The sequence below is a fragment of the Coffea arabica genome, chromosome 6c, assembly GCF_036785885.1.
Source record: "Coffea arabica cultivar ET-39 chromosome 6c, Coffea Arabica ET-39 HiFi, whole genome shotgun sequence".
Lineage (NCBI taxonomy): Eukaryota > Viridiplantae > Streptophyta > Magnoliopsida > Gentianales > Rubiaceae > Coffea > Coffea arabica.
The window spans coordinates 28,913,106-28,926,493 of NC_092320.1; the positions used below are offsets into that span (position 1 = coordinate 28,913,106).

Consider the following 13,388-nt stretch of genomic DNA (forward strand, 5'->3'; position numbering starts at 1 on the left):
GAGCCGAGTATTTGGCTGCCGAGCTCGACTCTAGTTTAATTCGAGCCGAACTCGTTAGAATAACGAGCTCTAAAATGTGTTCGAACTCGACTCGTTAAATGTACATGTGGCTCGAGTTCGAGCTCGAGCTCGACTCGTTTATCACAAACGAGTCGAGTTTCACGAGTTCGAGCTCGAGCTCGTGCAAATTAACCTTAATAAAAACCTATAATTTTTAATTTTTATAATTTTGATTTCTAAAATGACAAATATGCCCTTCATTAACGAGTTCTAACGAGCTACTCGAGTATCAAACGAGCCGAACTTACTCGCTCGTTAACTAAACGAGCATGTTTCGAGCTCGAGCTCGACTCGTTAACCAAAATTAACGAGCCGAGCTCTAACGAGCTTTCGAGTTACTCGATTAACTTAACAGCTCTATGCATAACTATTCTGATAGATCATGTGATGTGATTTTTAGATATTAAATTAATTTCTGACAATGGACAAAATCGATTAAACACAAATTAATTTTGATTTTCGACCAATCACAAGTTGATTTCTATGTTTTATTACTGAATATAAAAATAGAAAAAATTGATATCCAAATCTCTTTTCTTTTTTTTTTATTACTGTCCAAATCTTTTTTCTATTCTAATTCAATTCCATATTTCCATTTAGATTCCAATTGGGACACCTATAGGAGGAAACAGATATTGATCGTGTTAATTTATTTATCGTGAACTAAATTATTGGACGTGCCAAGTTATTTTCCTCGTTTATTAGTGAATTTATATGCACTTTACCAATTATCCAACAAAAAATAAAGAGTTAATAGTTGGTGAAATTTACCAAAAATATGGAGAAGCTCCTCCCCGGCGGCCACCCTCTTTATTTTTACTTTCAGGCTTCGTTTGGGAGTGGAGGATTCGGACAGAAAAGAAAGGGAAAGAAGAGAAAGTTAGCTTTTCTTTCATTTGTTAGTTTTTAGTAGGAAAGAAAAGAAGGGAAATGGAATGATTTAAGAGGATGAATAGTATGCAAAATTTTTCCTTCCAAATTGAAGAGAAATGGAGAGAAAGTTGGAGAAAACTTATGAAAGTTTTTAAAATACCCATTTTATCCTTAAAAATGTTTTGAATAAATATTTAATGACTTTCATATCCAAAATCATTCCACTAATTCTTAAAACTCCCAAACAACATAACAATCCCTTCTCTTCTCTCATAACTTAAGTTTTCCCTTCTTTTCTTTTCTATCCTAAACTCCCACAGGCTCGCTGCTCTCTTTAAACCCGTCCCTCTGCCGTCCCCCCACCGCCGTCCTCCCCCCACCGTCCTACAAAGGCCAAAAAGAAGACCAGGAAGACGAAGGGCTACATAAGTTCCGGCCACAGTCGTGTCGGCAAGCACCGCAAAAATTCTGTGGTATTTTGGTGAAGTTTAATGAGGTATTCAGAAACTCTACAACCAATTTTGTTTTCTAATTGTTAGATAAGCAACGTATTAGAATACTTTATTTCCCAATTGTTGATCAGCAACATCTGAGAATGGTAGGATCAGTGCTCCAGTGGATCGATCATATGTTAATTGGTAGTAGTTCGCTTTTCAGAGCTCTTGGATGATTAATTAATTAATAATTATGTTAGTCCATTATTAGTTAAAAATGTCGGCTTCTCAGATTTTTTTCTGATTTTCAAGTTATAAGATTGTGGTATGCTCCCTGCTTAATCTGTATTGTTTGAGTTCAACTTCATCTGCGTTTAAGGTAGGCTTGATCTTGGAAGAAGATATTTTGTTAAGATTAGAAATTCGATTATACACCTCGGGCATGGGGAGGTAAAAATGAAAATTTGGTAAGCTGCTAGTGACTAAATTTGCCATTCTTAGTTTTGAGTCACTTTTAATCGTCCAATCTTTTAACTTTTACTGCATTTTAGTCAAACATGGTGAAATAGGACAATGATTCTTTGTGTTGGAATCTACAACTATTAGACCACCAATTCTGCATTTTTTTTTTCAGTCTAAGACACAACTTTTTGACATTGAAATTGCTGGGAGCTAGTATAGCATGAATTACTAAACACATTCAAGGGAGATTTCCCATGGATGTTCTGGCTGACTATTGTTCTTGGCTAAGTGTTGGATGAAAATTGTGCTTCTTACCCCGTTCGTAGAAATAAACTTTTAGAGATAGAGGAAAGAGGCTCCTGATGAATTGAGACTGATAACAATCAAATTCAAGACTCTGGCTTCAAGAAGATGAGAAGTCTCACTGGTTTCTAGTGACAACTGCTCAAACCTTTATAAAATCAGAAGTCTTTCCTGCTTTAACCTTTCAAAGTTCACTCTGGATTTTTAATCTATTGACCCCCTTTTTGGTTTTTACCGTGACTTTTTTATCTGACTTTCAAATTTTAATGGAGGTGAACTAAGTTGAGGAATCTCGTGAATCATAAGACGACTGGAATTGACTCATTGATATTTGCTGCATTGTGTGAAATCCAAGAAACTGATTGTTGTGTGGAATATAAATATGCTAAGCTGAAAATACACAAGTGATGGAAACAGGATTTGCATTTCCCCAATCTAGTGGCTTTACCAAAGCTTAAAATTGCCAAATCATTGTTTATAAATTCTTCAATTTGAGTTTGGCATCTAAGGTTTGAAATCTTTAAATTGACAAGTATCTGCCTAAAAAAGGAGGATCTGTAGGGATACAATCTTTCTTCTTTTGTATGCATAGCATGTGTAGCTTAAAATGCAAAATCAACAGGTGTAATTTTTTTTCCTATGTTCTCAGTCCCAAAGTTGCATTTATTTAGAATCAAGCAGAATTCATTTTAGTTCTTGGTTACATGGAAATTTTCTTGTTTATTTAATCCAAAAAGAAAATGAATTGGACATGTAAGAAATAAGAAAATCAGATAAACTTGGTCTGGGAAATGCCAAATGGCTACTGCTAAAGGATAGAGGTGTTAAAATTTGAACATTACTTCATAAACTTTGTTTACAATTCTTGTCTTCAATTTGTAGTTCCATTATTTGAAAAAATACAGTTTCCTAGTTTCACTGCTGGTCAAAATAGTGTTGTCTTAGGAATTCAAGAAAGTATATAGTTCTTGTGCATGCTATAATCAAGAAAATGATTATGGTTCATATCACTACGGAAATTCAAGAATATGAAATAGAATTAAAAGAAAGTCTTTGTTTTTTCTAATTTGTAATTTGATTCTTTTGGCATTGTTTGACCATGTGTTTAAAAAGGTTGCAAATTCATTTTTTCGTGATTGATTTCTTGTTTGTGGATTTGATTTTAAATTCATTCCCACCTTGACTTTAACCTTTATTTGTTTTTTGGCAAATTTATGGTACCAATTACATTCAGAAATTGTTGTGTATGGTATGGACCATAACAATGAGAAAATGTGAGAAATTTAATGCTGCTTTATTCTGAGATACTTTGGGAGGCTATTTGTGGACATGAAATGTTGCACTGCGGATGTTATCTCAATGATATATTTGTTTTTCTACAAGGAGAATCTTTGAAAAAGTTCCTCAAATTTAACATGAATATTTTTTTAAGCTCCTTTACATTCAAATTTTTTTTTTGTGGTATCATTAATGGCAAGGCCACTAACTTAAAATAAATTATGTACACTAAATCATGCAGAAAATAGAATGTAGTAATAGGTATAAAGTAACAGTTTTTATTTGAAGGTTAATTTTTTTCAAAGTATTTTAGATGAGTATATTAAAGGAAATGAGACGATATAAACTAAAAAGGTCTCCTAACTTGAAAAGGAATAGTTAAGATAAGAAGGCCATAGGAAAGGATGATTTTAGAAATTGGTACATTCGTACATCTCATGTGAGGGAGAATTTAACATCCTTGTAAATGCGAGAGACCAAGAAAAACTTTTTTTAAAATGCGAGGACTGTTTCCGTTATTTTCTCTCTTCTTTTCAACACAACTTCGCAGTGGTTGTCCATCTGAGCAGAGGATTAATGGGGTGGCTATCTCATCTTTTTCTTTTTTGGCTAATGTAATTTGTATGCAGTATTTGATAGCATATCTGAGTAGTAGAGGTTGTTTGCTTAGTATTTTGAATTGGTTTGGATTGAAAAGTGCACTTGTAATTTATTCAAGTTACTGAATTTGCAGTAGTACCACTGGAGTCAGTGTACGTACCGGTTTCTTTGACTCTTATTAACTGACATTCTTTTTGTAACTTAATTACACTCATATGATTTGTGGGATTTTCGCACTACGCAATTTTAGCCCCCTGCCTCCCTACCCTACCCCTTCGCTGGGAAGAACTGAACGAATTAAACTGGAGATTGGCAAGTTTAGAATGATCTTCTCATGTTCTAAACTGAGGATTTCTTAGTTTTCTCATAGATTAAGAGCAGAGGTCAGTTCTACCCTCCTCCACCTTCAGCTATTACTAGGACCAGTAGAACTTTTGGGTGGACACTATTTATTACACTTTCTTGTGGTGTGTTCAGAATCATTTGAATGCTATCTGCATGTAATATATCATTTTATCGCAAGTGACATATCTGTATTGTATTTCATGGAAGGTAAACTTGTCAAACCAAAGGCATTGCAGCAGGATATCAAAACTAAATTGAAATTACATGGGAACTGAAAATCCTAACCGTGCAAGTTATTCTCAGAGACCATCTACCTCACCATTCTTTGCTGCTCAAACTGCTTCACCATTTTCATCATCTACCCCAGTGGCTGGAGCAGAAGCCTCTTCTTTCCACTCTTATAATCCTATTCCCTCTTCCCAGATCCCACCTTCCTCCTCAGAGGCCTCTGGTTTTAGGTCTGTACAGCCGGGCAGATCTAATGATCCAGCAGGACCACCTCCTCCACCATCCTATGGCCCGCCACAGACTGGACCTTTTCAGCATCTCTCAGGCCCACAATTTTCCTCACCTGTGCAAGTGCCTTCTCTTCGGACTTCAGCTGGGGAGTGGCCAGTAGTTGCTCCACCAGTAAGACCTCCCGCTGGCCCTTTCTCATCTACTCCAGTTTCCTTTCAAATGCGGCCACAGCCTCCTACTATTCCTTTTGGATCTCCGCCTCAAAGCATGAATACTGTTCAACCAGGTATGAATGTTCCTCTATCATCTGTGGATTCACCTTTTGGTGCTTCTAGCACAAACTTACAGCCATCATCACCACCTATGAGGGCACCGTTTCCTGCTGCCAGAGGTACCTTGCAGTCAGCTTTTTCTGGGTACCCTGGTCAGCAGTATAATATAGTTCCACAAGCTCCACCTGTGAACTCTGTTGCCTTTCCACCTCACCAAGGTGGTTCCGTTACACCTCCGCCAGCAGTATCAGGGCCTTATGTTGGTCAACAAGGAGGTTATGTGCAGTCTCCTCCAACTACAGCTCCAGTAGGGATGTATTCACGGGACCGCATGCAACATCCAGCCTCTCTGCCACCTCTAGGCACTGCACAAGGCTTGGTGGAGGACTTCAGTTCCCTCTCTCTTGGGTCTGTTCCTGGATCATTGGATGCAGGAATTGATTCTAAAGCATTACCAAGGCCATTGGATGGGGATGTGGAGCCTAAATCTTTTGCCGAGATGTATCCTATGAATTGTAGTTCTAGATATTTGCGGTTGAGCACATGTGCGATTCCAAATTCTCAGTCCTTGGCTTCAAGGTGGCATTTGCCTCTAGGAGCGGTTGTTTGCCCTCTTGCAGAAGCTCCAGAAAGGGTGAGTATCTTTGCACTCATGGGGGTTGCTGTTTGAAAAATATATAGTTTGCTGATCTTTAAAACTAAGTTGCTCAAGTATTTATTTTCCTTGCAGGAGGAAGTTCCTATAGTTAATTTTGTGACAACTGGCATCATTCGTTGTAGAAGGTGTCGTACATATGTTAATCCATATGTCACATTCACTGACCATGGAAGAAAGTGGAGGTGCAACCTATGTTCATTGCTTAATGATGGTAAAATTTCTGCTTGCGGTCACAAGAATATACACCTTGTCTGTCTTTGAAGAAATTTGTTCTGCTTTCTTTGTTTCCTCTTCCATTTGGGTTGGGGAAGGTTTCTCAGGGTTGGGTATGCATGTGACATTGAATCTCATTAATTATCTTCTGCATGTGGAGTTGTTGGAAGTCTGGTTTTTTTAGCTTTTTGTGTATATGTACTTAGTTTTGTTGTTGTCATCCTTCATTGGTGCTAACTGTCACCTATCGCTTTAGTATATTACAGGTGACAAATTCTATCTCATGGCCTGTATATAGTCATATGCTTAATGTTATCTACAACTTCTATTGAGATTCCATCCTATGATCCTTTGTGCTGGGCATGAGTAATGTGGATTGAGCCACTTAGTCCAGTTATCTAGGGCATAATTTGCCCGTTGCTTCAGTCGCTCAATGCTTTGATTGGTGATTCAAGGTGCTGATTGACTTCTTTGGATCTCTGTTTCAAAAACAAAGGCAATTTAAAATTCTTCTTTAGTCTCTTCCCACGTTGTTTCATTTGTTAGTACGTGCTTGATGTGTTTCCTTCTCTTGTTTGTACAAGCGGATGGAACATCCTCTATTATGTTCGATGTTTGCCTTCTGGTCTTTTCATTTCACAATATGCAGGTCCTCTTTGGTGTGCAATAATACATCATCAATATATACTTATCTTTCTCAGTTTTGTGACTGATGGGCTGATCTATTTCAACTTTTCATTGCTAGTCCCTGGCGAATATTATGCCCACTTGGATGCTAGTGGTAGGAGAATTGACTTGGATCAACGGCCTGAGCTTACCAAGGGTAGTGTTGAATTTATTGCTCCTGCTGAATATATGCTCCGGCCACCAATGCCGCCACTGTACTTTTTTCTCATTGATGTTTCAGTCTGCGCTGTGAGAAGTGGAATGCTGGAGGTATAACTTTTAGCTCCGAATGTCAAGATTATGTTGTTGTTTGTTGCATCCTATTTTGCTTGTGGCTATTTTAGTTTCTGAATTTTTTGTGCTTTTCTTTCCCTTTTCTGCATATCTGTTGTTTCTTTAGTTTTTCCTCCATTGACACGTGTCTTTAGGTGTTGTATTTTTTACTGGAATTGGTGTGCAATTATTCAAAGTCATTTTGCAGGTAGTAGCACAAACTATTAAGTCTTGTTTGGACACCTTGCCTGGATTTCCCAGAACACAGATTGGCTTCATAACTTTTGATAGCACAGTGCATTTTTATAATATAAAGGTTAGTGATTTTTTTGGGTACATTGTTCTGTGTCACTCGTTATGCGTCCTTCTGATGGTCAAATCTGCTGATCAATTCTAAACCTTTTCCTTGCCCCAGTCTTCTTTGACTCAGCCCCAGATGATGGTGGTCTCGGATCTGGATGATATATTTGTACCCTTGCCAGATGATCTTCTTGTTAACTTGTCTGAGTCAAGAACTGTTGTTGATGCATTTCTCGATAGCTTGCCCTCCATGTTTCAGGAGAACACGAATGTGGAGTCTGCTTTTGGTCCGGCTCTTAAAGCGGCTTTCATGGTTATGGTGTGAAATACTTTCCTCTTTTTCCCTTATTCTTTTACAGTGATGCGATGTTATTAGTCAATCACTATTTGGTAATGGAATTTCAGTCTATGGCATCTACTGAACTCCGATGTGGGCCTTTGTGGTTCATTTTGGATATTGTTGGTTCATATTTTTAAATTTGTTTGTCAAAAATGCAGTTGTTATAAAACAATTTTACTTTCTATTGCCAGAGTCAACTTGGTGGCAAATTGTTGATTTTTCAAAACACCTTGCCATCGCTAGGTGCTGGCCGCCTGAGGCTTCGTGGAGATGATGCACGTGTTTATGGGACCGAGAAAGAGTATACATTAAGAGTTCCAGAAGATCCATTTTATAAACAGATGGCTGCTGATTTCTCGAAGTTTCAGATAGCAGTAAATATATATGCATTCAGCGATAAGTATACCGACGTAGCCACCTTAGGTATGCTTTTATTCTAAGTTTTACTGGATGAATGTAGTAAGAGATCTCTTAGTTGATTTTATCACTTGACGATGCTTTATTAAGGCTAATGGTCTGTGCAGTCCATTAATAGCTGCATACACTCACCTTTCTGTTTTTATTATGTGAAAAGACCCAAAAAATCTGTATTTGTAGGTGGTATGAGAACTTTTGGTTTTAGAGCCCATGCACTCATGCATATTTTAATGTTTTCACATGATAAAAAACAAGAAGGGGAGTAGATTAAGTAAAAATGGAGCGCATAGATCCTTACCCTTTATCAATTGCATTTTTGGCATACAGTGCACGTTGATGGCTTTGCCACTTTCTCTTTGCTGGACTTGTGAGTATAGTTTGATTCAATAATTTCTCTAGCATCTTGGACTACAAACATTTGGTACAGGTTTGATCATTGTTGTGATAACTGTTAGTAAGATTTCAGTCCATATTCTGTTAAATAAGATTTCAATCCATTTTCTTCTGATCTGCTGTAGGAACTCTGGCAAAATATACTGGTGGACAGGTATACTACTATCCAAATTTTGTTGCTTCTATTCACAAAGATAAACTAAGACACGAGTTAGGTAGAGATCTTACAAGAGAGACTGCATGGGAAGCTGTTATGCGCATACGATGTGGGAGAGGTCAGTTGTCCTCATTATTTGATAAGTGATATAATATCATTTCTCCAACTTCTGTTTGGCTTTTCTGGCTACTCTTGCATGGGTTGCTTCATTGGTACTGGCAATTAATCTCACTTTCATTTATAGGTGTGCGTTTTACTTCTTACCATGGGAACTTTATGCTGCGATCTACTGATCTTATGGCACTTCCAGTTCTTGACTGTGACAAAGCATATGCAATGCAGTTATGCCTCGAAGAAACACTGCTGACAACAGATACGGTGTATTTCCAAGTTGCTTTATTGTATCCTTTGTCCTGGAAAATGAGTTTTGCTGTGCTTCTGCAGGCTTGTGTGTATGAGCTTAGTCATGTTTGAATTTGGAATTGAGTGATGGATAGCAAAATAGTTTTTGTGTGTTTATATATTTATATATATAATATCTGTATATCTATGTATAGATATGCATGTATGTAGACACACACAACAACCACCCAGACACATATCTTAGAACCATCCTAAAGGCAGTATATATATGCTGTAATCCCATTGTTCTAAAGAAACCTGTATTAATCTGGTTTTTGCTGGAGTATCCATTTTCTCTGTCCCTTTTTCTTTATAAAGTGATTTTTTTCCCCTCCATGTTCATCTTCAGGTCTCTACATCTTGATTTTGTCAAGGATCTCTGTGCATTCTGTCATGATCAACTTGCTTGTTCCATGGTTTCTAGGTCATAGTGGAAGTTCATTTTGTTTATTTGGTTGCGACCTTTGGCGGCTTGCATTTGATGACTGTTGAAGGCAGTCTAGTATTTCTTAACCATTTTTAGGTATACATCATCTTCCGGAGAAAGGCGTATCAGGGTACACAATGCTGCAGCTCCAGTTGTTGCTGATGTAGGAGAATTGTATCGCGTGGCTGATATTGGTGCCGTAGTATCTTTGCTTTCGAGGCTTGGTAACTGGTTCTCTTCCCTCTTGGTTTCTCCTGTTGTTTAGGTCTGTTCTTGATGGTCCTCGTATAAAACTTATTTTACAGCATTTGAGAAGTCATTGTCCTACAAATTGGAAGACGCTCGAACTTCTGTTCAAAATAGGATTGTCAAGGCCCTTAGAGAATATAGAAACCTTCATGCTGTCCAGCATCGGTTGGGAGGCAGGATGATATACCCTGAATCTTTGAAGTTATTGGCTCTATATGGTTTAGCATTGTGTAAATCAACACCTCTTCGTGGTGGATACGCTGACACACAGCTTGATGAACGCTGCGCTGCTGGATATACCATGATGGCTTTGCCAGTTAAAAAATTGTTGAAACTTCTGTATCCAAATCTGATTCGGCTAGATGAGTATCTCTTGAAGGTAAGCAGTGCTATTTTAGTGTGAACTCCTGCTATTAGTGTTTTTAATTGTTTTGGTCCTTGTATCATATTTTTTTTAACCTATTTTCAGGCATCTTTTGCTGATGAATCAGAGAACATTTGGAAGAGACTTCCACTTTCTGCAGAGAGCCTAGACTCAAGGGGAATTTATATTTATGATGATGGTTTTAGATTTGTTTTATGGTTTGGCAGAGTGCTATCACCTGATATAGCTAGGAGTGTACTTGGTGAAGATTATGCTGTAGACTATTCAAGGGTATGTATTGTCTCTTCTTATTTCTTTTTTAGCCAGGATTTTCTTTTCTTTCATGTCCTAAATTTAAGAGCACATTTTCTTTCTTTTATTTTTCATTGTTATCACGATAGTTAATACACCTTGATTTTTGGGTATGGTGATGCCAATATGGTGTTTAGAAGTTACAATAATCTTTATTTGTTTAAGTAGAAGATTATGTTTCTAAGCTATAAAAAGTTTGCTAAGTTTACCATGTCTAAGGAATAGGTTTTTTATCAGTATCGTGGAAATTTAACTGTGCAGATGTTACTTGTTTTCTGTGTGCTGTTGACATTAATGACAATTTGTTCTAAGCCAAAATTTTCTTGGACATGAAGCAAAGCATGTGATTCAAATAGCCAAAAGATAATAGATAAATTAAGAGCTTTCAAAAGGATCTGTAAAGTTGAATAGTTGTCCGAGCAAACATTTACTTCTGGCAAAGTTGTAGCCTGTAGGAAACTGGGATCTCAGGCCACAACCACCAACAAATTGCAGTTTGTTGCAATTTAACTTTCAAAATGTGTTTAAGCGCTACAAAGTGTTCTCAGTGCTTGTGCCTTTTTCATGGCTCTGATCCCCCCTGAATTTGCTGTTCTTCTTGTCTTGTGAGAACCAGGTTTGCCTTACTGAGCAAGACAATGAAATGTCAAGAAGGCTGATGAGGATAATTAAGAAGTACAGGGAAAGTGACCCATCATATTATCAACCCTGTCACCTTGTATGGCAAGGTGAACAACCAAGAGAAGGTCTCTACCTGCTTGCTAATCTAGTTGAGGACCAGGTCGGGGGTACAAATAGCTATGCTGATTGGTTGTTGCAATTGCATCGGCAAGTTCAACAAAATGCATAATTTACAGGTAAATTATTCAAGGACGTTCTTGGGCTATTCGGTTATGCAGGTGATAAATTGATATTTTTATTTGCTTTGCCCCCAACCCTAACAAATTTTGAATCTCTGGAAAAGATAAAAATACTAAAGATGAGTGTTCAGTGCTAGTAGATCTAGTACGGATGACCTTTCTTATTTACCCGACCTCTGTCTGCTGCCTGAAAAGAAATAAGTGAAATGGGGTAAAGAATATCATTTCGAACTGTTGTTGTGTCCTGGAGGTAGAGGTGGCAAAATAGACGGGATGGGCGGGATTTGCTTGGGTTTGAAATGGAACCGAGTCATATGGGTTTGGGTCCAACCTTACCCATATGTGTTTTGAGGCTAATTTGGCCGGGATCACTTTAGGATGGGTTTAGATTGATCTCGCCCAATACCCAAATCTATTTTCTACATTTTTTTTCCTTTAATTCATTTTTTATTTTTTTATATAACTTTAATATTTTTGATTTATTAAATTTCTTTTAGTTTTATTAAATAAACATGCAAGTGCTTTATACTTAGGATTCCCATCAAAAATTGGATTAACAAATAAAGAAAAAGATAAATATACAGCCATATTTCAACATATATCAAGATGGCCAAGGCACTTAGGGTGTTGAATATTTATCCTCATCATTGTCCAAGGATGACAGGTCTAAGCTAACTGAAATACTGGAAATTCTTGTGGATAATGACTAGGAAGACTACTAGATTATATTCGCTGGTATAACTATAAAAATTGTTCAAGATAATTTTTGAATCTAAGACTCCGTTTGGATTGACTATTTTTTCAAAAAATAAGTTTTTCAAATACAATGTTACAGTAATATACAATAACTCAAAAAAATCCCATCCATATTAGTATATCAAATATTTCAAAAACATGTTATAGTAAAAATTTTTCATATACACTGCTACAATAAAATATTTCAAAAATACCCCAAAAAGCAGCTAATCCAAATGGAGTCCTTGCTTTTTGAGCCCAATGGGTACCCAAGTATTTTCCAAAATTTATCATCAATTAATGGGTACAATTGGGATTTGTCCCATTTTAAATCCAATATCAAATTTTAGTACCCATTCCGTCCAAAGTCCCCATGGGCATGGATAACCCATTGGGACTTGGGACAAATTGCCACCTCTACCTGGAGGTATAAATATTCGAGTGGAAGTTACTGAACCTCTCCATCACAGGGATTGACATAGTTACTTGTCTCAATGATCCTATTTTAATTTCACCATGTAGGTGCTGCATATTCGTTATGCTATTTTTGTGCATTTGTTGATATTTGCTGCATTATCCAATCTTCTCAGGGGCTCTTATTCATCTGTACGAGTTTTCCACACATCCAGGGATGGTTAAGGCCCATCTCTTTACTTGGGGCAAAAAACAGCTGCCTGTCATGTATTAGATCGTCGAGTTCATACCAACTAATTTGTTGTGTCAATGAGAGCTGTATCTTCACTTGCGTATTTTTCTTGTGTTCATTATCAAGGTGTTCTTCGTTTCTTTTAGCATGGGCTCATTGCTTGAAAGTTTGAAGATCTCTCTGGCGGAGTATTTCTTTCATGTTTCTGGGGAATGAAGATAGTTATGACACCATGATATTAACCCTTTTTGGTTATCCTTGAACAGTGCTGGCGAAAATGAGACCAGGCTTCCAGCCTAAAATCTTATTGTATGTGACCTTATTAATTTTTGCGACCTTTTAGTTTTCTTATAATAAACTGGTGTAGTTCATTAGTTGATTTTCCTCATTCTTTTGCCTGGAGAAGGCAGCTAGTTTGTGAGGACATTATTCTTTTTTTTTTGGGTTTTCTTTTTGTATTTAATCGTAGCTGCTCAATGCAGATTTTGTATATGCCACTTTTGCATCCTGGAAGGGGCGTGATCCCGTTCTGACATTGCAGTTTCGATTATCTAAACTGTTTTTCGAGTGTTAATGAGAAGTTATTTGTTGAATGGGCATTAACAGAATAGTTTCCTTTTGCTATTTTATGAATAAAAAGAAAAAAATGAAAATGATTTAGAAAGAAATAAAAAAAAAAAAGAAAATCGGTCAGATGCCTAAGGTATGGGGCATACATGTTTTGATTTGGTTTTGAAGGGCGAAGCAATTTTCCAGTGCAATGGATTCAAAATTTTAGTGCAATATGTTGCCCATTCTATTTTCCTGTCGATAGCTGGAACAGTCTGCGATCAACCACCGATCGGCCCATGAATGTGATATACGGGCCCTGTCAATATTCTTGCAAGTAG

At 37.1% G+C, this 13,388-nt stretch overlaps 1 protein-coding gene across 1 annotated transcript; it reads left to right on the forward strand.

The window, feature by feature from the left end:
* Window positions 1–1,193: 1,193 nt before the first annotated feature.
* On the forward strand, window positions 1,194–13,091 carry LOC113692558 (protein transport protein SEC24 A-like). The gene is made up of 14 exons (XM_027210979.2): window positions 1,194–1,429; window positions 4,563–5,720; window positions 5,817–5,955; window positions 6,703–6,893; window positions 7,105–7,212; window positions 7,312–7,515; window positions 7,728–7,959; window positions 8,472–8,621; window positions 8,748–8,904; window positions 9,429–9,556; window positions 9,638–9,960; window positions 10,051–10,236; window positions 10,874–11,114; window positions 12,443–13,091. The coding sequence occupies exons 2-13, from the start codon at window positions 4,620–4,622 to the stop codon at window positions 11,105–11,107; spliced, it is 3,153 nt and encodes a 1,050-aa protein (XP_027066780.1). The 5' UTR covers window positions 1,194–1,429; window positions 4,563–4,619; the 3' UTR covers window positions 11,108–11,114; window positions 12,443–13,091.
* The last annotated feature ends 297 nt before the right edge of the window (window positions 13,092–13,388 follow it).

Excerpts from the sequence above, each read along its gene's own strand:
- LOC113692558 (XM_027210979.2), top strand. The coding sequence starts at position 4,620 with ATGGGAACTGAAAATCCTAACCGTGCAAGTTATTCTCAGAGACCATCT. Across the intron at positions 8,622-8,747 it reads GCGCATACGATGTGGGAGAG|GTGTGCGTTTTACTTCTTAC; the intron begins GTCAGTTGTCCT and ends TTTCATTTATAG. Across the intron at positions 9,557-9,637 it reads ATCTTTGCTTTCGAGGCTTG|CATTTGAGAAGTCATTGTCC; the intron begins GTAACTGGTTCT and ends CTTATTTTACAG.